The sequence below is a fragment of the Pleurodeles waltl genome, chromosome 3_1 (assembly GCF_031143425.1).
Source record: "Pleurodeles waltl isolate 20211129_DDA chromosome 3_1, aPleWal1.hap1.20221129, whole genome shotgun sequence".
NCBI classification, from domain to species: Eukaryota; Metazoa; Chordata; class Amphibia; order Caudata; family Salamandridae; genus Pleurodeles; species Pleurodeles waltl.
This window is the reverse complement of record NC_090440.1, coordinates 131,393,577-131,417,807: the sequence shown is the minus strand read 5'-3', so window position 1 is coordinate 131,417,807 and position 24,231 is coordinate 131,393,577. Positions and strand designations below refer to the sequence as shown.

Sequence of the window (24,231 nt, the reverse complement as noted above, 5' to 3'; positions counted from 1 at the left end):
AGGCTGGATCTGCTTCCCTGGGGGTGCCACCAAGGAATGCAGTAAGGGAACTTTCTGCGGAGGATGAGGGGCATCCTTGGTACCTACGTTTCTCTCTGTAGCCCCAGGACAGATGAAATTATCACTTCTGGTTTGATGTACCTGGCTGTCACCAGGTATATCATCTTCCAGCATTTACTAATTCACCCTAGATCCCTTGCTTCTTGTCACTAAGACTTGTGCAGACCTCGGGGCATTTATTCCTTTATATAGATCACTTTCTTGCTGCTTCAGCATCCCCTTGAACCAGTTTTTAAATAGGAAAAAACAAGTGCAGGTGCTTATAACTCGATAAGTGGCCTAATGTTGGGCTAAGTGGGCGGGTTACTATGTGCACATTTAATGGGATCGAGATTTTCTTGATGTGAAAGTGTGCATGATGACAGAGTCTTTTATTTTATTTCTAGAGTATTATTTCTGTTCTTACATATATAAAATAGTACATTTAATATTGTCTTCACATTGTAAATGTGTATACATAGCTGTCAAGATTTCACATTGGTATGTGTGACATTTTCCTAATTTCAGTGTAATTATCTGTGACATTTCAACCATTACGAGTGACTTTCTCGCTAGCCACATCAAGCAATGAAGAGAACTGAAACACACAAATATCAGATACTGCACCCATTTGAGCAATGAGAAACTCTAAGAAGATCTTAAAACCGCTGCAAAGCACTAGAAGTGGAAGGGCACTAACCTATTGCGCTTATAACCTGATTGTACTGTAAAAACAAATGTGTTATTTGTACATTTATTTATTCAAAGCATCCTCCACCCCCTCAGCACCAAGGGCCATGCCAGAAGTTCCACAAGTAACATAAGGATTTGTGTGACAAAAGCAGTAGCACACAGCTATACTCCTAAAATTCAATTCTGTGAATACGCTTGGTTCATGTTCTTTGCAAAATGCTCATTAGCCCTCTGTGCTACTTTATGATGAGTGAAAACTGCCAGTAAACTAAACGCTGATCTCGCTCCACAAGAACATTATTCACCAAAGTTATCTTAATTTTTTTTTGTTGTTGCCTGAAACCTCCTGGACACACCAGGGAATTCAGACTCAGGCCATGACCAGACACAACCCTTGTTGAAGTCAGGAGGTTGGACGTTGACTTAAATGCTGGGTCACAGGAATTATATGGAAGGAAAAGATGAAGTTATAAGGAAGGGTTGACCAATTTATGTGGCAAGAAAAGTCCAGTTATGAATTTACGATGACAATAGCTCTGACTCAACAAAATGCGAGACCTATTGCATTGCAAATGCTTGTTTCTTCTCCTGTCTCCCAGTCGTGCTGATAGCACAATTGCTATTGCCGGTGTCCTCCCTAATCATTCCTCACTTACTATTTGTCCATCTTTGGGGTTTTCAGGTGTCACTGATCACACGTCTCCATATAATTAAAGAAGGTGAGTGAATTGTCTGCTACATTTCACGTGATGCACAGAAAAACACTTGGGTCTGCTAACAACACTTGGGTCTGCTTGTTTGAGACCAAAGTGTTTTTCTGTGTATCATGTTGTTGTGGCTGCGAGCAAACACTTGATAGTTCCTAGTCTGTAAATCTCCCTAGGCCTTTTTTTTTTTCCACCTACATTTTACTACAGACATTCGATCTTGGGCCTTTTTAAAGCTTTCCCTTTGTTAACTCTTACCCCCTCGCCTCCCAAACTCTGGCCAACTGAATATATTTCAGGAGGGCTGTGATAGAAGCATAAGGAGAGAGTACAGCAGCGAGGTAACCATCTTTGAATGGTGTTCATATGATGTCTTATTATAGCAGCATTGTACACATCAAGGAGAATACTGCTCGTTGTACGTTGTTTGGAACTTGTAAGACCAACTTAAATTGTATTTCTTTGTTATTGGGTCAATAGTTAATACCTACTTTCTAGACCAATGGTGACAATATAGCTAGTGGTTTATGCATTTAGGCATCTCATACAAGTATTTTGATTTGGATTTATAAAGCGGATTCCGGCAGTAGCATCAAAGCGCAAAACTTATTGTGGAATGAGCCAGGTTTTCAGCTGCCTCCAAAAGGCGATAATGTTATGTTCCATTCTAATAAACGAAGGAAGAGTGTTCCAGAATTTGGCTGCTGCCACTATGAAAGCTTTGTCACCCCATGTAGCCAACGGCTACGAGGGACAGTGATCAAATGGAGTCCTGCTGTCGTAAGCGGCCGCCCAGGTACATACCGTAAGGAGGAACAGAAATATTCAGACCCTATCGTGTGGAGAGCCTTATGCGCTAAACAAAGAGTCTTAAAGGTGATGCGCTTCCTGACAGATAACCAATGTAGTTGCTTCAGACTGTCGCTAGCCAAGGCTGAGCGAGGAAGATCTAGTATCAGACGAGTTCTGAATTGGCTGCAATCTGTCCAGTTTCTTTGTCAATGGTTAGCATCGGGGCATTACAGTAATCTAATTTGGAGATCACCAAGGCAAGGGTCACAGTAATTCTGAGCTCCTTCTGAAGATAAGGAAAGGTTTTCTTCAGAGTTTTAAGAATCCAAAAGCATGCCTTGGTGGTGGAGTTAACTTGGGATTTGAAGGACAAAGAGTTGTCAAACATAATCCCTAGGTTGCTAGAGGTAACGGGGACAGGCAGGCCACCAACGTGAAAAAAGTACTTTATTTGTTTCAAATTTCAGGTTTGGCTTTCTTTTTTTATTTTCAGAGCCAAGTTTAACATAGTGTCTGTCTGCTTCCATGAATTATTTAGCTAGTTGCGGAGAGCAAACCTTATCAGGCTATCTTTCAGTATTGTTTGACCTAGTGTAGCTTCAGGGTAACCATGTCAGTGGAACTATGCATGTTTTTTTTTCTTTCCTAGCTTTTACACGAATCTCTTTAACAGCATTAAGCTCTCTTTCTTGGCACCATTCACCCAATCTTACTTGTTGGTGCAATGATTATTTTGCATATTTTCACTGTTTGTTTTTTTTCTGTTTTTTATACTCATGTGTATGACAGTTGTTTACCTTCAATCGCAATTTTGTGTGGATGTGTTACGCTTCCCAGTGGAATGTTTAAAGTGTTTCATTGAATAGCTTTTACACTGCGTAACCCTGAATGCTGTGCTTGATGTGAAGTTTATCATATTAACATGTCTTCAAAGCTAGTATATAACATTAGGGAAAACGATGGGAGAAGAGAATTTATTTTAGCATCATCTCTCAAGTGTGTGTACAAGTTGTGCTGGGTACGTTCAGTCGGGAGGTGCTAATACTAATTTTCATTGCTCTGGGTCTGCTCCTTTCATGCACCCTATCAACAGATTTGCATGTGGTGTGGTCACAGGGATTGCGGCACACTCCACTATAGCTGCTGGTGGAAGAGGGAGACCGACCCTCTGACAATGTTTTCAGCAAAGAAGAAAGGTTGCTGCACTCCATTTTCTCATTTTTAACATTTAATTTAAGCTATGAGACAAGCACAAATGTATTTCAACTCATGGAGAGTCTTGCTAACGGTTTGTGAGTCCTTCATTTGTTTACATATTTATAATAAGACCCCATCCTCCCTATAAGGAGGGATTCTGGGGCATGTATTTCACACAAAAAAGGGTTAAAGCCACAACATCACAGCAATGGTGTTAGAAATTGGGTCTCTAGTTGGCAATAGGGACCACAATCCTCGTCAAGCTAAGTCACAACACAGCCTAAATTATCCTGTGCTCACTCTGGTAGCTTGGTGCATAACTGGAAGGGTTAACTTAGAAGGCAATGTGTGAAGTGTTTGTGCAATACCTCATGCAGTAACTACAGTGAAAACACTACAGAAAAACTCCACACGAGGTTAGAAAAATATATTATGATTTTATAAATAAAACAAAACCAAAATCCAATATGTAGATCGTGAGAAATGCAGTTTTAAAGAGGTAGGTGAAAATAGAGCTTAGAAGCGCAAAGCTCCAACTACGGTTATCTGGTCGTGCTAGACCAGGACAAAGTCACAAGTTTAGGCCGACCGCGATGGAACGTGGGCCGGCTGTTGGACCCACATGGGCCCACTGAACATGGTACCTTAAATCCTGGTGTGCCGTCTGTACGCCATTGCTTTGTGAGGCTTTGCGTTGTTTAGCGTCAGTTCCAAGAATCTGTGCAGCAAGGCTTTGCGGGGCTTTGCGTCGCCTTGCGTTGATCTTGTGAATCTTTGGAGCAAAGCTTTGCAGGGCTTGGTGTCACTTTGCATCGATCCTGGGAGCTTTGCAGCAAGGCTTTCCAGAGCTTGGCGTTGCTGTGCATGTGTTTTGAAGGACTGGCAGCTGCGCGGTGAGGCTTTGCAGGGCTTCGCACTACCCGGTGTGGAGTTCCGTTAGGCTGGCAGCTGCGCAGCGAGGCTTTGCGGGGCTTTTTTCCGATGAACACCACAGAAGGTAGAGCACCGTAGGCCCACTCCCAAGGAAGGGCTGACGGAACTTGCAGAGTCGAGATGTAGATGTTTCAAGTCTCTGATGCCCCTGAGACTTGGGAACAGGAGGCAAGCTAACAAACCCTTGGAGATCACTTATGGTAGGAAGGCAGAGTCTAGGAGCAACAGACAGCAGGGCAACAAGCAGAAAAGCAGTCCTTCCACAAAAGCAGTTCATTTAAGTCCTTCGAGCAGCACCACAGTCCTTCTGAGAGTCCAGTTGTAGGTCCAGATGTTTTTGATTTGAGGGGGTCAGAGACCCAGTATAAATCCCCAAATGTGCCTTTGAAGTGGAAGAAACTTTAAAGAGTGGTTCTAAAGTGCACTAGTTTCCCTTTCAACCCAGTCCTCTCTGCCAGGAGATTTGTCCTTTGTGTAGGGTTGGGGGTCAGGCCACTATCCTTTGAAGTGTAAGTGAGAGCCCCTCCACCCTTCCTTCCCAGGAAGACCCATCAGTATGCAGATGAATAAAGATGCAGCTGAGTGTCCAGTGTTTATGGCTGTCTCGGTGGAGTGCACAAGGGGAGCTGTCAACCAACACAGACCAGACGTTCATTGGAGACAGGCTGTAAGGCACAGAGAGCATTAAGTTGCAGAGAAATCCCTACTTCCTAAAGGTGGCGTTTCTAAAATAGTAATTGTTAGAAATGGGGTCTCTAGTTGGCAGAGGTATACACCCTTGTCCAAGTAGGGACCACAATCCTAGTCCGGGTAAGTCACACTTAATCCAAATGATCCTGTGCCCACCCTCTGGTAACTTGGCACTGAACAGTCAGGCTCAACTTAAAAGGCAATGCGTAAAGTATTTGTGCAGTAAATCATACAGTAACACAGTGAAAACACCACAAAAATACACCACACAGGTTTAGAAAAAGATAGGATATTTATTTGGTTAAAATAAGGTAAAAATGATAAAGATTCCATAAGCACAAGTTGAAATATCACTTTTGCAGGTTTAAAAAAGTCTTAAATCTTAGAAATCAACAGTTGTCTCTTCATTACACAAAGTACCTGGTTTGTGTAAAAAAGAAAAACACACACGGAAACTGCAGCGGAGGCGATGTGATGCAGGGATCTTTTTGATGCCCAGGGATGATGCAGGGAAATCCTGGGCGCGCTGGAAGAAGTCTCAGGCATTGCGTCAATCCGGTAGGGTGATGCGTCACATTTTCTGACGCACAGCAGGCGCTGCATCGATTTTCCACTCAGGGAATTGACTGCATCGTTCATCTTCGGCTGTGCGTCTGTCTGGTAGGGCTGTGCATCAAATTTTCTGTTGCAAGGCAGGCGCTTCATCAGATCTTCACTCGCGAAGTCAGGCTGCGTCAGGCTGCGTCATTCCGGTTCGGCTGTGCAGCGATTTTCTCGTCGCAAGGCAGGGCTGTGCAACGTTTCTGGCAGGCTGTGTCGATTTTCGGTGCACAAGGAGTTTCCTGAAGAGATTAAGTCTTTTTTGGCTCTGAGACTTAAGAAAACAGGAGGCAAGCTCAATCCAAGCCCTTGAGAAGCACTTCTCAGTAAAGTCAGAGAGCAGCAGGACAGTAGGGCAACAGCAGGTCAGCAGTCCTCAGCAAAGCAGTCCAGATGAGTCCTTTTGGTAGCCAGTCAGTTCCTCTTGACAGGTTGCAGGTTCAGGTCCAGAAGTGTCTGAGTTGGTTGGATCAGAGACACAGTTTATATTCCAAAAAATGCCTTTGAAGTGGGGGAGACTTCAAAGAGTGGTTTTGAAGTGCACAAGTTCCCCTTTCAGTGCAGGTCTGTCTACCATGGTCCCAGTAACGGGTTTGGCAGTCCACTGTGTGAGGGCAGACCACTAGCCTTTGAAATGTCAGTGTCAGGCCCTCCACCCTTCCAGCCCAGGAAGACCCATTCAGTATACAGATGAGTGCAGGTGTGACTGAGTGTCCTGTGTTTGTGGTTGTCTGAGTGAAATGCACAAGGAAGCTGTCAACCAGCCCAACCTCACCAATAAGCAGAATTTTCTATTACCATTCTGGCCATACTACATATGACCTGGTTACCCCTTCCTGATCAGAATCTACCACTCAAACAGTATATGAGGGTAGTTCTAATGCTATCCTATGAAAGAAGCAAGCTTCACAGTAGTGGAAAACGAATTTAGGAGTTTTCCACTACCAGGACATAAAAAACACACATGTATCTGTCCTGCCTTTTACCTACATAGCACCCTGCCATATGGGTTACCTTGGACCTACCTTAGGGGTGACTTATATGTAGCAAAAAGAGAGTTTAAGGCTTGGTAAGTACTTTTAAATGCCAAGTCAAAGTGGCAGTGAAACTGCACGCACAGGCCTTGCAAATGCGGGCCTGAGACATGGGTAGGGGGCTACTTACGTGGGTGGCACAACCAGTGCTACAGGCCACTAGTAGCATTCAATTTACAGGCCGTGGGCACATGTAGTGCTCTTTACTAGGGACTTATAAGTAAATTAAATATGCCAATTGGGTATGAGCCAATGTTGCTATGTTTTTAGAGAGAGAGCACATGCCCTTTAGCACTGGTTAGTGGTGGTAAAATGTGCAGAGTCCTAAAGCCAGCAAAAATGAGGTCAGAAGAAGAAGACGAGGAAGGCAAAACATTTGGGAATTACCCTGCAGAGATGCCGTTTCCAACATATCCCCCTTTCAGCCTAAAGCAGTGAACGCTAATCAATACTTTGATGAACTTCCCTGCTTAGGGCGATAGAACATGGACAATGGCCCACCACTGCAGGGGTACTTGCCAGTTCTATGCCTTTCTGAACTCAGTGAGGCTCCTCTGTCAATACTCCCTGGGGACACCGAACTGACCCATTGGGAACCCTTCTCCTCATCTGGGGACCCCATCTGTGAAGCTCCTACCATTAATTTGCTCACAGATGCATCCCAGTAGGCAGACAGTACCACCATGGCCAACAAAGTGATGTGGCCTGTTCCATTCCTTGGGTCTGTCTTCTGTCCTCAACCCAGGGAAAACTCTGTCCACAAGGACAGCAACCAACAGAGGCCACTGACAGCTGTCAATGTTAAGAGCCAGGCCCCAGGCCATCCACTGTTAGGGGAATGCTTTGAGTGGGGCCATTGGATAAGCTTCTCCTCCAGTCTGGGGGCTGGGAGGGAGTACCCTATGGGCTCCTGGGAATTCCCTGACCGATGAGGCATCTCAGAATGGGGGGCAGTAGCCCCAGGGATCTTGTACCCTTTCTCCACTCTACCTCCCACCAGTTCAGGGGTGGTATCCTGACACTGGTTAATCAACCCCAGGTCTGTACCCTGAGGCTGAACAGGGGACAGGGGTGAGTCCTCCCTCACCTTCCCCCCTACATCTGGGCTCCCGTATCCTCCTGGGGAGTGGTACTGCCAGACAACTGAACTGTCAGGGTGCCCTTAGGGGGTCACTGCTCTCAGTTCTCCTGCCATCAGAGGTAGCTCATTCCCCAGAATACAGTCAATGGGCTTCTGGGGACTAACAATGACCCTTCTCTGGGTCACCTCCCCATCCCACTCCAGGGATGCTAGGGCCATAGGGTGGAGGAAATCCTTTCCGTGGGCTGGAGTCACCCTGCACACCTGGCCGGTGTACTGCTCTGGGGAAACTAGTCTCTCTACCATCATGGTATGACTATCCCTGGTGTCCCTCAGAGCAGTGACTGAGCCCCCATTCACTCCACCTGGTAGAAGTGACAACTCCTACCCTCAGGGATCACCAGCTCACTCTCTGAGTCTATCTCCCAACTGAGGGAGATTAGGGCATGATCTACGTCCTGCCCCTGGGGACTACTTTCCCCTAAGGCCACATTGGCCACCCAGTGGGTGTTTTCTTTGGACAGGCAGAGTCCCCCTGCTTGTGTCCTAGCTGGGAGCACTCAAAGCAGTGGGGTTGGAAATGGGATGCCCTGGGCCACCGCCTACCGGAACCACCACCCTGTTTCTCAGATGAGGCATGGAAACCCTTTCCTCCCCACTTACTCTGGGACTTGTCTGGGTCATCTTTAACCTCCCCCTCACTCTGCTGGGCTGAACCTGAACCACCCTTCTTGGGGTCACTCCCAGGTACCTTTTTGGAGACACTGGTGCTAGCCTAGAGGTCTGCCTCCTCAGCAAGCTTCCTGTGATCAGTCAGCTTTCTGTCAATCAGGGGCTGGCACAACGCTGTAAAACAAATACTGGGCATATGCTCTCTCAGGATCAAATTATATAAACCCATATAATCATTTACTTTACTGCCCGCCCCCATCCATTCATTGCCTTGCTAGAAAAGTCATAAAAGTCTACCCAAGTTTAGTTGGAGAGTTTGGTACTGTCCCTGAATTTCTGCCGATACTTTTCAGGGATCAGTCCAAACTTGGCAATTAAAATGGCTTTCATGAGCAGGTATGTGTTCTGGTCCTTCTTTTCTAATGTGAGGGACTGTGCCCCTCCCAATTATTGGCATATGTTTCCACAAGCACCCCCCCCCCCCATTGCTCTTGAGGAACCCCATGAGCCCTCAGTGCAACTTCATAAGCATCAAACCATTTGTCAATGTCATCTCCCACCACGTAACTTGGCACGACATATTTAGGTATACAAACCTTTCTGTCTCCAGCAGTGCCTGTATGTATGCTGCTTCCATCACTGCTGGACTCAGACTGCCTAGACTTGAGCTCCAGCTCTTTCAGACTCAGTTCATGAGCCAGAAGTAGTTTCTTTACAGCCAAGGCCCTTTCAGCCTCAGCTTGTTTGGCTTCTCTCTTACATTTCCTCTCCTGTGCCTCCATGTTTATTCTTGCCAATTGAAGTTTAAACTCTCTCTCCTCCCTCCTTTCCTCTGCGCTCACGCCATGACTTGAGACTCTGCTCCCTGGTTTACAGGGGGCACAGATCGAGTGGTGTCCTCCCCCACTCTGTTGGCAAATCCTCTGGAGATCACTCCTCTTGCTCTCCCAACTCAACATTCTCTTGTGAATAGCCCCTTTTTGCTACTCCTCCTTTCTGGAGGCACCCCGGGTAGATACTCCCATCCCCTTGCAAAACCCTTTCAGCTAGCTGACAGTGTATGCCTCCGGCTTAGCTAGGTCAAACGCTCTAGCTCCTCCTTGGGACCCAGTCAGAGACATGTAGCATAAGATTAGATTAAAATGTCAAGCAAAAAAATTGCAGCAAGAGAGAAAATAAATCTACTGACCTTTAACTGTGAGTAGGGAGTGTACACGTAGCTATTGTATGTCACTGCACAAACACAAGTCCTACCCTCACTGCTGATCACCAGTGTTAGAAATGGGGTCACTTGTCCAAGTAGGGACCACAATCCTAGTCAGGGTAAATCACATATAATCCAAATTATCCTGTGCCCACCCTCTGGTAGCTTGGCACTGAGCAGTCAGGCTTAACTAAGAAGGCAATGTCTAAAGTATTTGTGCAATAACTCATACAGTAACACAGTGAAAACAATACAAAAAGACTCCACTCCAGGTTAAAAATTTATTATGATTTTATAAATAAAACCAGGCCAAAATGACAAAAATCCAATACGTAGATACCTGAGATTTGCAATCTTAAAGATTTTGGTGAAAATATCTGTACAAGCTCAAAACACCAACTGTGGTTATCTGGTCGCGCTGGACTGGGACAAAGACACGAGTTTAGGCCGACTGCGAGGGAGTGCAGGCCCGCTATAGGGACCCACGTGGGCCCGCTGACAGTACCTTAAATCCTGGTGTACCGTCCGCGCTGTGTTGCTTTCTGGGGCTTTGCATTGTCTGTGAATTTTTTTAAAAAATTAGAGCAAATCTAGGGGGTTAGGGTATTCTTACCCTGCCCACTTTTCTTTTTTTTCCATATATTTTTTTGGGACTTAGCTGAAGCAAAGTCCCAAAGTGGCTGCCGACAGTTCCTAGTTGAGGTGTTGGGAGTCAGTCAAATCTCAGCACGAGACTGGGACTATTTGCGAAGTATTCACACTTCTAGATATACAAATTTGGATTTCCTTTAGTATCTCAACCTACTGAACAGATGTACACCAAATGCCAAAGCTATGTTCTCTGAACCAAAAATGACCTTTCTGCCAAACCTGTTGTAATTCTGTCCAGCGGTTTGGGCTGCAGGCGTGTCTAAAGAGTCAATGGGAGTTATCATGGGAAACACACTTTGTTTGTTTCCCCCCACCCCCCTTTTATTTTTCTCGGCCCCTGCATGACCGAGCTCCCTAAAACTTTCCATGCACAATAGGACCCTACTTGACATTTATTTGGACAATTTCATGAAGATTTGCCAAACTGCACCAAAGATATAACCAAGTCAAAAAATGCTTTTTCTATGGAAACTAGGTCCTAACTATACCAACCTACTGGCGACCACCAGTAGGTAATATATGTATGTATACCTGCATATATCGCTCCCCTACTGGCAGTCAGCAGTAGATTGTTATAGTTAGGACTTAGTTTCCATAGGTAAAGTGTTTTTTGTTTTGCCAGTAACTTTGCCCCACTTGACGAATCTTCGCGAAATTTTCAAAACTAGTAAGATAGTCACTTCAGCTACTGTGTTAAATGTTTTGGGGTGATTCGTCAAACGGGGGCGGAGAAAAAGGGGAGGTGGGTGGTCCTAAAACGCTCTGTCCCCATGCAGTTTCCCACAGGGATTTTGGACAGGACTTCAGCCCGAACCACGAGACGGAATACCCCAAATTTGGCAGAAAGGTAGCTCTTCGTCCAGAAAGAACCCTTTTTGTTATTTAGTGTAAGTCTGCTCAATAACTTTGAGAAATTAAAGGAAAAAGAAATATAGATATCTAGGGACACTGATCCTCCGCATATCTAACAGTTCCCTTGCTGATATCTTATTGGCTGCCAACACTTCAACCAGGAATGCAGCCATTTTGGGACTCAGCCAAGTCCCAAAAATAAAAAAATAAATAAAGAAAAGGCGGCTGGTAGAAACACCTTGACCCCGTAGCCCTGGTTCTGGGGCCACAAAATTGCAGAGGGCCCCCAACAAATTCGTCAAAAAACAAGCACGATCTCCCGCAATTACAGTAAAAATATAATCGCTCTCACTTCATGTACATAGCATACTTATTTACAAAGATTTAGAATTCTTAGGAAAACAAATACGTATAAACCAACCAGCCACAAGGAACTTGCTAACCGCAGAGATTAAAATAACTGAAGTGTCAATTTTAATAATCCTTAAAGCAGTATGACATTGTCTTATACCCAAATTCCGGCAAATTGTGCAAATCCACTTACGCCGAGGAATGGAGTATGCTGGGCAAAAGAACATAAAATGTTCAACAGATTCAGTACAGTTACAACAGGCAGGACATAGGTCAGATGTTGAGGACGATCCCCATCTGCCTGCTAGGGTCAACAGCGGTAAACATCCAAAACGGAAACTAGCACACAGACTCTTCCCCAGTGTATCAGGTATGAGATCTACATATGGTTCGAATTGGGGGTACCACTTGCAAACAAGAAATTGATCAGTAAGCCGACCATGTGATGTTCAAGAGAGAAGATTGTTTTTTTACATAAGACCAATAAGCAGCTTTCAGAATGGATTCATGGCTTCTCCCTAAATTCTGTGGATTTTCCCAATAGCTTTCAAGCCCCAGAATACGAAACCATTTTGACACGTCTAAACCATGGAATGGATACTACCTTTGGCCTTCTTACAGTTACAGTTAGTTATTTCAAGTAACTATAACTTGTGCCTCAAGGAAACTATAACTCGTGCCCTCGCCATGCACAGCAAATTTCCCCACAAATTACATCATTGATGACATCTTCAATGGCATCATTGATATTATCACTGAAACATTGGCAAAAAAATTATTGATGGAAAAAAACTGTGCATGTCGGGGTGTGAGTTAGAGTTACCTTATGGCACAAGTTCTAGTTACGTGTGTCAACCTCTTGTACATGTTTGTAGTGAATCTACTGGGAGGATTACAATTGTAAAACTGTGTGGGTTGCTATTGACAGGTTGGCAACAGGACTTGAAAAACTCCTCAAGGAAGCAAGGCCCATTAGCATGCATTATTAACAGGTGTGATTACCCAAAAAGTTAAAGTTGCACAAAACTGTTCATCCCCACACTAAAAGTAAAACAATTGCCAGTGCAGTGTGATTAACTACATGTAAATGGGTTTATTGCAATTTTTTTTTTTTTTTTTATCTTCCAAGTTGTGATAAACATTTTTGATTTTGTGTAATTTTAAAAGGTAGAATTTAGATTAAATTGCCATTGATCTTTAAATGTTCTTCTAACTTTTTATTGCACAGTGCTTTATCTAACAAATAACCTAAAACCTGTGACCCGCTGGAAAGAAAGATATCCACCAAGGGGCTTTTTGTGATGCACCAGCGGCGCATAGTGCAGGCCCATAACTACAAGGCAACACAAAGCCACTTTGCATTCTTTTTTTATGGCCTTGTAGATATGATGTAATGCAACCCAGCACAAGTCGCTGCGTTGCCTTGCACTGCATCAGGAAGGAATTCCATGGGCGTTAAGGTGTTTTTTCCGACGTAACACCCATGGGTTTTGACGCATTCCTAGATTTACAAGAATCTGTATACCTGGGAATGTTTCAAAATGTTATGCCTCCCGGGTGTGGGTAGGGGTAAGGGGGTGCAACAAGGAGACGTATCTTTATTTTGCATTCTGCAGCACACAGAAGGAGGAAAAAGCTTCCATGGATTGTTTTTTGTGCAGGAAGGTGTCCCGTTCTGTACAGAAACAATACTATCTGTGATGCAATCATCTTTACACCATGGTGCAAGGGTGCCTACGTCCGCGCTAGGCAGCCCATTGTGTGCCAATACGGGGGGAGGACAGAAATGTACAGAATATTGTAGATACAGTGCATTTCTGCCCTTTTCCTGTGGTGCAGGGCAGCACAGCAAGCTCACTTGCTGCACTGCCCTGCACCACAGTGCTTGTTAGTAAGCCACCTAATGTATTTCTAAGACTATCAATCGCACAACTCCTGCATTTCTATGAAATTGGTGTGCATTAATTCCCTCCTCTTTATATACAAATAAGGCCAGTTGCACTGCAGCAGTGGTGCTCCTGCATAGGTCACTGTTGTATGAAGTCAATGCACAAAGAAAACTGCAGCCAACTTTATTCTGCTACTGTGAATTGTGATTGTTGCTGTCCCCTGGGCAGTAGACCTACAGCAGACAGGGATATGAAATTCCTATAGCCCGACGCCCTGGACATATTGTTTGGGGTCAAGGACAACAGGGTTTCATGTTTATTTTGTCCTTAGGAGAAGTAGACCCAATCCCCTGCAGAACTAACCCCTTGGCTGCCAGTTTACAGAGAAGGGATCTGTCTGCAGTTGAAGTGATATATGTGTTAAGGTAATGTTGTTCAAACTTGTATTTATGGTTCATTAATGAGAAGCCTTGATAATTAATGTGAGTGCTGTAAATAAACATTTTACGGCCACACTGCACTACTGACAGTGGTTCCACAAAAAAAAAAAAGATGTACACATTTAAAAAGGTTGACAATGTGATGCTACATATAATGCTCCCAGAATGCTCTCTGATCAGATACAAATGTTTGCAGAAGCTTGTAAGCAAGAGTGATGATTCTTTGCTTTCAAAATAAAATGTTCAGAAAAAATGCAAGTAGGAAAAAAATTGTTTAGCTACTATGACATTTTAGGTGCTATTCTTTAAAGCTTCATTTTGTAAAATTTGTTTATGCATGCTAGTATTTCCAAAACATATTCCTAATGGAAACTCAGTGTAACCATTTTCAACACAATTTTTGGGAAGCATGGCAATAAACAAGCACTGGCAAAGCCAACTGATCCGACATTTCTTGTGAGTCTTTTGGTTTTGTCAATGCATGTCTTGTTTTGACATGGCTTCTGTAACACTTTATTGTTGTGAGAGTTCCCAGGCACTCAACATTGTAGCAAACACTGGCAAAAAGAAAAAAAGGTTTTGGTCTCAAAAAGCACACATTACTACCAGTGTCGTAACAAAGGCACTGTAGCCCTCTCACACAGCACCTGCCTTGAGTGAGTCTGGAGGGGGCTCCCTCCAGTTCTGTTACTCCACTGATTGCAACAGTAGTTCCTGGCACTGAACAAAACTACATTGTACGCCAATATGCTCCTTGTGGAGGAGCAGAATGCGATCACTCACAGTAAAGCCCAGCTGATAGAGAAATAAAGGTTTAGTAAAAACATCTTTGTTAACGCCAGACCTAATTAGGGCCCCAATTCTTAAAGAAAATCACAAAAGTGCACCAATGGTATGTCTTTGCATTAGTGGTTTTTATGAATTCACAAGAACTTACAGAAATAGACCAGGAAATCGTACTCTTTGAAAATATTTGTGAACTGTATTTTAGCTTGAGCAAATATGCATGTGCAGATTTGCTCATGTGAAAATCTATTGAGCGTTTACAAGTTCACTTTCCCTCCAACCACTTTATTCCTAACCCTGGAAGAACTTCAACTGCTGCCACTATCAGGAGTAAATTTCCAACCTTTCTCATTATGGGAAAAGATTAGAGGAGAGCAGGTGAAAATCCTTAAAACATGCAAGTTAGTAGGTTTGCAGACTCAAAGGTATTCCAGCTCTAGAACTATTGCTTACTTCTTCCTCCAGCCCCAGTATGTAGATCCCTGAAATGGTGGCAAAATAAGGAAAATTGCTATAGTAAGGATTGAAATTGTAACTATTTAAGCCCTACTATAGTAGTAGCACTGGCATAATCAGAATGGCTATTATCTGAGCTCTTACATAATGAGATGGCTGCTATAATTGTCGCAGCACTACAGGGCACCAAAGGGACAGTTAGATATTTTTTTTAGAAGACAAGTAGATTTAGGAAGCAACCTATCTCAGAGACAATTACATATTTCATTAAATTCAACACCCCTGAGCAGACTTCCAGTCATGAGAAACATTCTGCTTATTGACCTCAAAACATGGATGTGCTCCTCATTATACTCTGTGGTCTTAAAAACTGACAGGTTTGGTATTGCCTGTGTTCGTGGAGATAGAGCTGACATGGGACTCAGTGTAGATGCTCATGGAGAAGCAGCTAAAAGTATGTGCAAGGAGATGGTGAAGAGAGGTGCAGTGTTACATCAATCCTGGCATTGGGACCGAACCCCATCTCTTATGCTGACCTATTGCCAGGGGTCAAATGTTTTATGCTGCAACGGCGTACCTGCTTGCATTATGTGAAGCGTCCCAGGGATTTAGAAGGTGGCGAGTACTTGTAGAAATCTGAACATGCGATTAGGATTACTCAGTGATAGAGCAAATATGGGCATGCTCCTAAAATCAATGATTATTAATTTTACAAATCTTAAAATGCATTCACGTTTAATAAGGATGTTAGTGGCTATACAGCAAAGACTTGGAGCAAATCTTTTTCGGCACTTAAGATTTCTGAGTGTAAATTTAAACATGCCTTCAAGATTGAGTGATCACACCAGTCTGAACATGTGCTAAGGATTATGGAGCCACGGAACACATTTGAACATGTCTAATGGTGATAATTCTCACCATATTATGGGCATTGTTGGCACCAGTGTTCTCACCACTTGTATGATGCTTGCACTCCCATAATATCTGTAATTCTTATCACCTTTATAACCTTATCACTACTACTGTCTAAGGCTCCAACCTTTAAGATGGTTATAACCTGCATGTAACACCACAAAATAAAATGATGATTATTGAAACTTTCCAAACACTCATCCCCAGTCACAGCTCTGGTTTTAATCCATTGTTATTTTGCTTGCCATGTCACCCCAGTTTGGACCCAGCCATACGCAACGGAATCTTGACCCTGCACCCCATGGGAACAGTCCATCCCCAAATGCCAAGCCAGGTCCTCCCTGGACTGGAAACGAGCATCCTGGGATCTGTTTCGAGGTATCACCGCTCATAAGCCAGGCTAGCTTGAATCCAGTGGTGCAGCGAGCAAGGGGGCCACATCTGGGCATACCCTAGCCGCTTGGGGCGCACATAGCAACACCACAAAATAAAATGTGGACAGAAACCCCTGCAGTCCTCAAATCTTCCATCCCTGAATTTAGTGACCCATTAATTATATTTGCACTCAGTCACTCACACTTGTCTCATTCTGAAATTTACCCACTCTACTCGTCCATCTAAACAGCCACACACAAACTCGACTAAAATAGCAGTTGCTTTTGAAATTGTCTTTTCATTGCTCCCAAGTCTTCAAATAGCTTCTAGGTGAATAAATAGCAGAGTAATGAATGGCCTTAGCCTTAATTTTGAGGGTTTCTGCATTATACCAGTAATGAAGCAAGCACCTCAATGGAAATTGATTTCTAAGTGGAATTTGGGTTCTCATTTGTATCTCTTGAGCTCAGTCTTTACAAAGCTCATTATGTTTTGGAGTTATATTATCAGGTTTTTAGTAGGACCCACAACCTTTTTATTAACGTTTTATTTTCTGTATATTTAGTTTGGCGCCATACGAGTGGCTTTCATTAGCCATTAGGAGCCTTTAAAATAAGAACAGCAAGCACAGACTTGCGGCGGTTTGTCTTTTTTACTTTAGAAAGATCATAATCCTCAATTTAATGAAACGGTCATTGCAATCTACTGTAATCTACTACATTAGAGAGCCATTTATATTTTTCACTTACGCTCCTATTCTTTGTGAATACAGTATATCTATGTTTACAGTCCTATGGCTTGTAGACAACTTGCTTTAAAGTAAAAGCATTCAAGACATTTAAACATACTGCAACTTTGCATCTAACCTCGTAATATTTTGTTTTCCTAGGTTTATGAGCATGTATATGAGACCGTGGACATCAGCAGTAGTCCAGAAGTAAGAGCTAACGCAACTGCCAAGGTACGACAAAGGAGTTTCATATTGGCAATTCTTAAAGCCATGTGAATTGTCTAGAGAGAGAAAAATTCCCATCATGTACTGGTTCTTTAAATTCCACAAAGTTACAGACTTGTTTAACTTTTGTTATACTAGTTTCATTCACATTTATTCTTGTATGTTTAGCTGTACGTCCCTGCAACTCTGAACTTTGCTTATCTTTTTCGTTTTGCAGACACTTTCGTCAGACTGTTTTCTCGGTGTGGGAGGATGCTAGTGTTGAAGGGGCATCAAGTGGAACTAATTATCTTATGTTTTTATGTTACACTTTTTCTATAAACTGAATAGCGATGGTTGTGGTGTTGATTAGAGTTCTCTGGAGTTATGCATGTTAGGTAGTATGTTGATTTGTCTGCCTCCATTTGTGGGCTTGCTGCAGGGATGGAGTTGGTTTTGGCTTTCGTCACACCCAGATCCAGGTAAGTGTACGCAGTGTCTGTGAATGAGAGGCTAGGTGATACGGTTACCTGTGTGCATTGCATGTTACATGAAACGCATGTTATTCTGCGCAAAGGAGAGTCTGTAAGTAGCGGGTTCGGCCTGTGTACCTTCCAGCTCAGTTTCGCCTATGTATGCATTGATGCAGATACACAAGGGGGTGTGCTGTATGGGTGTTGATGGTGTGTGACTGGATTTAATGATGTTTGGTTTTTGATGTTTTGACATATGTGCTTTTTACTGTTTCCTTATACTGATGAAGAGTGTCATGTAATGATGGTTGTTAGTTGTTATGGTCTTGTTTCGCACAAGATCTGTTGTTTTCAAAGGACCCTTTGCTTAGTTGGACCTCAGTTTGCGAGAATGACATTGTATTGTATCTGGGGTGTATAGGTGCATGTTTTGCAAGTGCTTCTTAGTTTTGGAATGTGGCGCTTGAGTTATCAGTCAAGTGATGTTCATAATGGCATAGTCTGAAGTATTGCATTGTTGTTAGCTGTTAGGGTATAGTAAGAGGTTGCAAATATGGCACGTTTAGTGGGATGTGGTGGGTGTGCTAAGGCTGGTGTGACATAGTTTTTTATGGTTTGACATAGTGTAATGCAATGTGCTGCTGATGAAACCTGTGTGGCCGGTTTGTCAGTTTGGTATTCGTTGTCATGTGCTTTGATGAGCAATCCAGTGTTAAGGTGGATGGTTGGATATTGGACGGTTCTTATATATGATGTGTTGTATTTGGTATTGAGTTTGTGGGTGTGATGCAGTGTGTAGATGAAGTTGTGTATAAAGCATATTGGCAATTGATTTATGTGGCATGATTTATGTGTGAAGATGGTTTGATGCATGTTGTGTTCAAGGTAATGGATCATATGATCTTCTGGTGCATTCTGTTTTCTGTGCGGTGAGGTTAGTTAGTGGTTGCAAGAAAAAGGTCTTGGATCGACTTCTTGGATTGAATATCTTGACCTGAAGTGTTTAGGTCCCTGATATGGAAAGGAACGTTTGTATTTATGAAATCTGTTATGTCACTGATTTGTATCTCAGAACATCTATTGTCTGTTTGCAGTAGGTGACTCCCAAGTTGCCAGTATATATAAAATTGTGTGCTTGTGTTATATTTATTGTGTATAGTTGTTTGACATAGTTGATGTGTACTAACATATTTAAAGTAGTATGACGGCACATAATTCAGTGTGTAGGTGGTTGTGTGATGGTTGTGTGATGTTTGAGTATGTGTGGTATGATGAATGATTTAGTATAGTGGGGTTTATGATAGTGTTGAACTGGCACTGTGCATGGCGGCCGTGTCTGGTGGTGGTGTCAGTTTGTTGTTTTTCAGGTGTATTAAGAGGAAGTTCTTGGGATATTTATACGGTAATGTGATGCATGTGCTAAGGTATGCATGATGGGTGGGGGGTTAGTGGTATACAGTGTATTTTTGACAAATTGTTTGTCTTGTCACCTAGTGAGTTGCACAGTAGCAGTAACACCTAGTGATATTAAGTAATGTAATGAGTCCTCATTTCTTCAGGTGGGTGTTGAAATGTGTATGGTGCACTGTATGCCATATTGAGTTGTGGTGTGCGCTATTGGTCTTCCCGTTTTCTTAAGGCATTAGGCTAGCTCACAGCGACCAATTTGTTATTTGGGGATATTTGTGAGAAAAAACTACATCCAGTTATTTCAATTAAACTATACAATCATGCTATGAAAAACTCCAGCACTATTAAAAAGATAGTCGGTCTTTCCATTGACATTGATGGGGAGGGTCTCTTTTGTCGAGATTTCCACTTTACCACTATTTCTTTTTCTTTTTAGCAGTGTACCAATAAAAATTAGTTGTTCTTACTTCCGGGAACTAGACTCTCTTGTTAGAAACTTCGTATGCAATAGGAAACCAAGGGTGAAGTAATCAATATTGAAGCTTGATAAGACCCAGGAGGGTCTAGCACTCACCCATTTTCAGGCATATTACCAGGAAGCATTGCTCGATATCATGATACAATTAATTCAGGGCAAAGAGGTGTTAAAATTGTTTTTGTTGAGAAAGATAATCCAAGAATCTGTGGTAAATCTCCCAACTTTTATCAAAACTGCGAAATTGTTCAAGAAAACCCACTACAAGTTCATCCAGGAGATAAGCAGTGGGATCGAAGTTCTTTTTAGTTGCTGCCAGATCACAGCTGGTTATAGCTATCTCAAGTTGCAGGAATGGAACTATTTTGGGTTAAATCTATCAAGGGCAGCGATAGGACTCTGGAATTCTAAGGGATTTAAGGAGCTGAATGACTTCGTAGTGGGGGGTAATTATATTAAATGGAATTAGATTTATTACGGTATGGGGTACAATGTAGCCAGCTCTTCCTAAGTTATGATCAGATAATTCATTTTTTATCTACCAATACACAGCAAGCCATTCAAGAAGACCACGTGGTCTTGGCACTTGTTAGCCAGGAGTAAGCTTATAGGCAACAGTAATTGGTTTAGGATGCTTTGTAATCTCTGGCTCAGGAATTGACTGCCATTTTCCTGGAGAAGGGTTTTGAAAGAACACAGGTTGTCTGAGGGAGATTGGCAGCTAATCACTGAACTTGGGCATTAATCCCTTAAAGCAGCAAAGTGTTCTTTCGGTCCCGCTGGAGGGCACACAACTCTCTCCAAGCTCTCCATAAAACGTTCCCTTAGGTTCCGGACCAGTGCTTCTATTGTCATCAGGAAGGAAGGAGGGAGTGGCTCCATATATTTTATAAATGAACAAAACTCCCTCTGTTCTGGGAGGAACTATTTGTATTTAAAAATAAAGTTCTGCAATCAAGGTTGGCAGTAGAAGCAAGTGTTGTGTGGGACATATATGGAGACCCGTAAGATACATAAATATGGACAGTATTTCATCTCGATTACATTTACGGTAGCTCTCATTAATTTTGGAAAATTAGGGGGCATGGTAGGTCCCAAAGCTCCATGGGTGGTGGGTGAAAATGGTAAGGATTAAGCAGTTTGAACAAGCATATGCAAAGAGAGTTAGGAGTGTCAAGAGGTTTACAGCTATCTGGCAGCAATTTATATCCCTTGAATATTTGCCTATTTTAACTTAATTCAAGATTGCAAGTTATTATATTGGCTTATTTGCTTATTTGCATTCTGTAAGCATGAAGTAGTAGTATTACTTTTCTTGTGCTGTGTATTTCAATCCAAGGTTTTTTATTTTTGTCTATTTGCACCAATCATCATCTGGATTTAGGTTAAATGTATCATGATAATTTTAAGTACAAAGTAGTTTGTAGCATATGCACTAGCACTTTTTCTTACAGTTTCAATTAGGATTGAATGTTTTTTTTTAATCATAGGTGTCTATTATAGTTTGTAAGCACAAAGCACCAGCACTTTTCCATGCTTCAGCTAAGGTGTTTTTAATCTAAAATGTTTATTTCCTTGTCTATTTGTACCAATCATCGCCTGGATTTCGGTTATATGTATCAAGACAAAAAAACAGTTTGATGTAGTGTATGCATTGAAGGTTTTTTTCCCCATAGGTGTCTGTTATGCCTTGTAAGAACAAAGCACTAACACTGTTTCATTCTTCATTCCAGTTAAGGTTGTAGGTTTCTTCTAGCTATTCTAGATGTAGTGACGTTATCTGGATTATGACAGATGTAGTCACTCTAATTCATGTTGCAAATTGTTTCTAAAAAAGCAAACTGTAATATGATGGTTATACCTGCTCAATAATAAAAAGTGTTGTGATGTGGGTATGTGGAGTTAGTTGATAAGAAATTGACTTCCCCCTAAGCCCGGCCACATGCAAAGATGACAGCGCTTGTTAAGAACATATAAGTTTTAACATTGCAGGGTAAGATATCTTTCAGCCTACCTTCTGAATCCAGGCATATCCTTAATTTGTAGTGATTGTATATGAGAGTGTATGTATACAACGATCTGACACTAGTTTATTACCTTTCTTAGAATGCATGTTGAGGATAGTCCCATCAGAGCTACTCTGGTGGGGCAACCGTCCTCTGAACCCAAGGTGATGCTTATACATCATATGGATGTATAACAATAGTGTAACATCTCCCCTGTGTTTGTATTCATTATTTGTGTGCAGTGTTAAGTGATGCAGTCTGTCTTCAGACAGTGCTGCTTACAGAGGTAGGACTCGCCTGGTGTTTCGCTAGCTTACTGTGAAATACGTCATGAGGTGTAGAGCATTCTGTAGTGGAAGTCTGGGGTGTGGTAATATATGTACATTGGTTTAACATACCATGTGGTGAGGGGGATTGGTGTGTGTTGTTGGGCTTGTTTAGCAACCAGTTTCTAGTATTTCACTCAGCATAGTGATAACTTGCTATCATTGTATGTTGTTTGTGCTCGGTGTGGTTTGAGATGTAGGGGGGAAGTATAGTATAGGGTGGGGTGTGTGTGTGTCTAATAGATGGTGTGTGTTTGAGGTGTTGTGGCGCATGGAAGCACACATTTGTGGATGAAGTTGTGCTGTGTGAAGGGAAATATGGTGGTAGGATTTGATTTGGAATAGCATGGTCATATTGTATTGTTTACTGTGAGGTTGTGCATTCGGAAAAGGGGGAGGTGAGCAGTGGTGTGGGGTATGGTATTTAGGGACGTGCTATGCAGGACGCGAAGTGGCAAGTAACAGTACAGTGCAGCGCAGGAGGGAATAAGTAACAATAAGGGCATGAGGGGGCAAACAGCAACACGGAGGGTGTGGGGGGCAAGCAGCAACACGGAGGGCGTGGGGGGCAAGCAGCAACACGGAGGGCGTGGGGGGCAAGCAGCAACACGGAGGGCGTGGGGGGCAAGCAGCAACACGGAGGGCGTGGGGGGCAAGCAACGACACGGAGGGCGGGAGGGGGCAAGCAGCGACACGGAGGGCGGGAGGGGGCAAGCAGCGACACGGACGCGGGAGGGGGCAAGCAACAGCACAGACGGCAGGAGGGGGCAAGCAACAGCACAGATGGCAGAATGGGGCTAGCAACAACATGGGCAGAAGGAGGGGCAAGCAACAATAAAATATTGGGGGGCGAAGCAACAGGAAGGAAGTGGGCATGGAGGAGGGTGGAGGAGGCAAGCAACAAGAAGGACGCAGGCATGGATGCGACAGATGGTGGTAAGCAGCACGAAGACGTGCACTCTCTTGTAGTACTTAAAATAAAAATAAAAAGTAGCACCCACAATGCGAGCCATGGAAGGACACAAGTATTCTTGCTATCTTCCATGTTCCAGGGGAGGGTCAGACTGAAGAAGAGGACAGCTGCATGTGTTAGCAAATCAGAAGCCAGAAAATGAGTGACCATGAAGCCAACCAGTGGTCATTCAATGGGATATAAGCCCACTGTAAGCTATCAATATGTCTTCAACTCCAGTATTCCCCAGTGGGTGAGGTAGAAAGCCCACTAGACACTAGAGAGTTTTTTTTTTATTGCTACAAGGTGTGGTGTGGCCCTACCACCTTCCCACACTTTGGACCTAGCCTCCACTTCCAGTATAACCAAAAAAGTATTTCTGCCCCACTGGGGACTAAAGCATTCCTATCTTTTTGGCAAGAGGGGACATTTTGATTTCGGATTTTATTTTTTATTTTTTTATTTTTTACATATGTGTAGCAGAGTTGTTGGGCTAAGTCCCAATATCATCCTACTTGTATGCTGAATGTCTGCACTTTTCAGGCTCAGGTCAGCTGCCCCCTGGGTATACCTACCAAACCCAGACATTTCTGAAAAGTAGACATCCGGGAGAGCCCCAGGTGGTAGGCTTTGTGTAGATCCTCTAGTTTTCTTATCCAGAATGCCCTGCAAATCTCAAACTTTGTCTAAAATTGCATGTTTACTTTGCATTTCTGTGAAGTAAACTTCTGGTATCAGCAGGAATCCACAATATTCCTAACATCCAGCGTTCCCCTTCTTGTTCCAAGAAAAATGCTGACCCACTTGGGTGACTTAGCCTAGTGTCCCCGACAGGCACTAATCAAACCGTGGCATCGTCTGCACTGGATATGACATCTTGGTCACCTATATAGGCGCCACCCACACGTGTGGATTTCAGTTCTTATCTTTATGGGCCAGTTAGCGCTGAACCAGGGAGAGCTACCCCTCTGTTGCTTTTTGACTGGCCTTTTTTGACTGTTTTTCGAAGTTTTTTCTTGTGGTGTGTCGAGTATGTCATCCAGGAAGTCAGAGATTAAGCCGTGTGGCGCCTGTCACCGCACCATGCCGGTTTACGGATCCTCACCTCGTCTGCCTCTGGTGTTTGGCGCACGATCACGACTTAGTCGTGCTCAAACTTCCAGGCCATGGCACCAAAGATTTTCAGGGGGCAGTCCCTAAAACTGCTTGCAGCCTAGCAGTCAAAGACACCGGCATGCATGACTCCTTGGAGGTCTCGGTACCGGTTGAGAAGGAGGTCGCGGGGCCACTCCAAGAGCCCC

General features: G+C 43.3%; 1 protein-coding gene across 1 annotated transcript in view; it reads left to right on the top strand.

Annotated features, from left to right (window-relative positions):
* The window catches only part of LIN7C (lin-7 homolog C, crumbs cell polarity complex component), a 100,582-nt gene that overhangs the window by 25,297 nt on the left and 51,054 nt on the right, over window positions 1-24,231 (top strand). Inside the window, exon 3 of the mRNA XM_069221967.1 lies at window positions 17,244-17,315. Coding sequence (XP_069078068.1) covers window positions 17,244-17,315 — 72 coding nt within the window. The remainder of the gene's footprint in view (window positions 1-17,243; window positions 17,316-24,231) is intronic.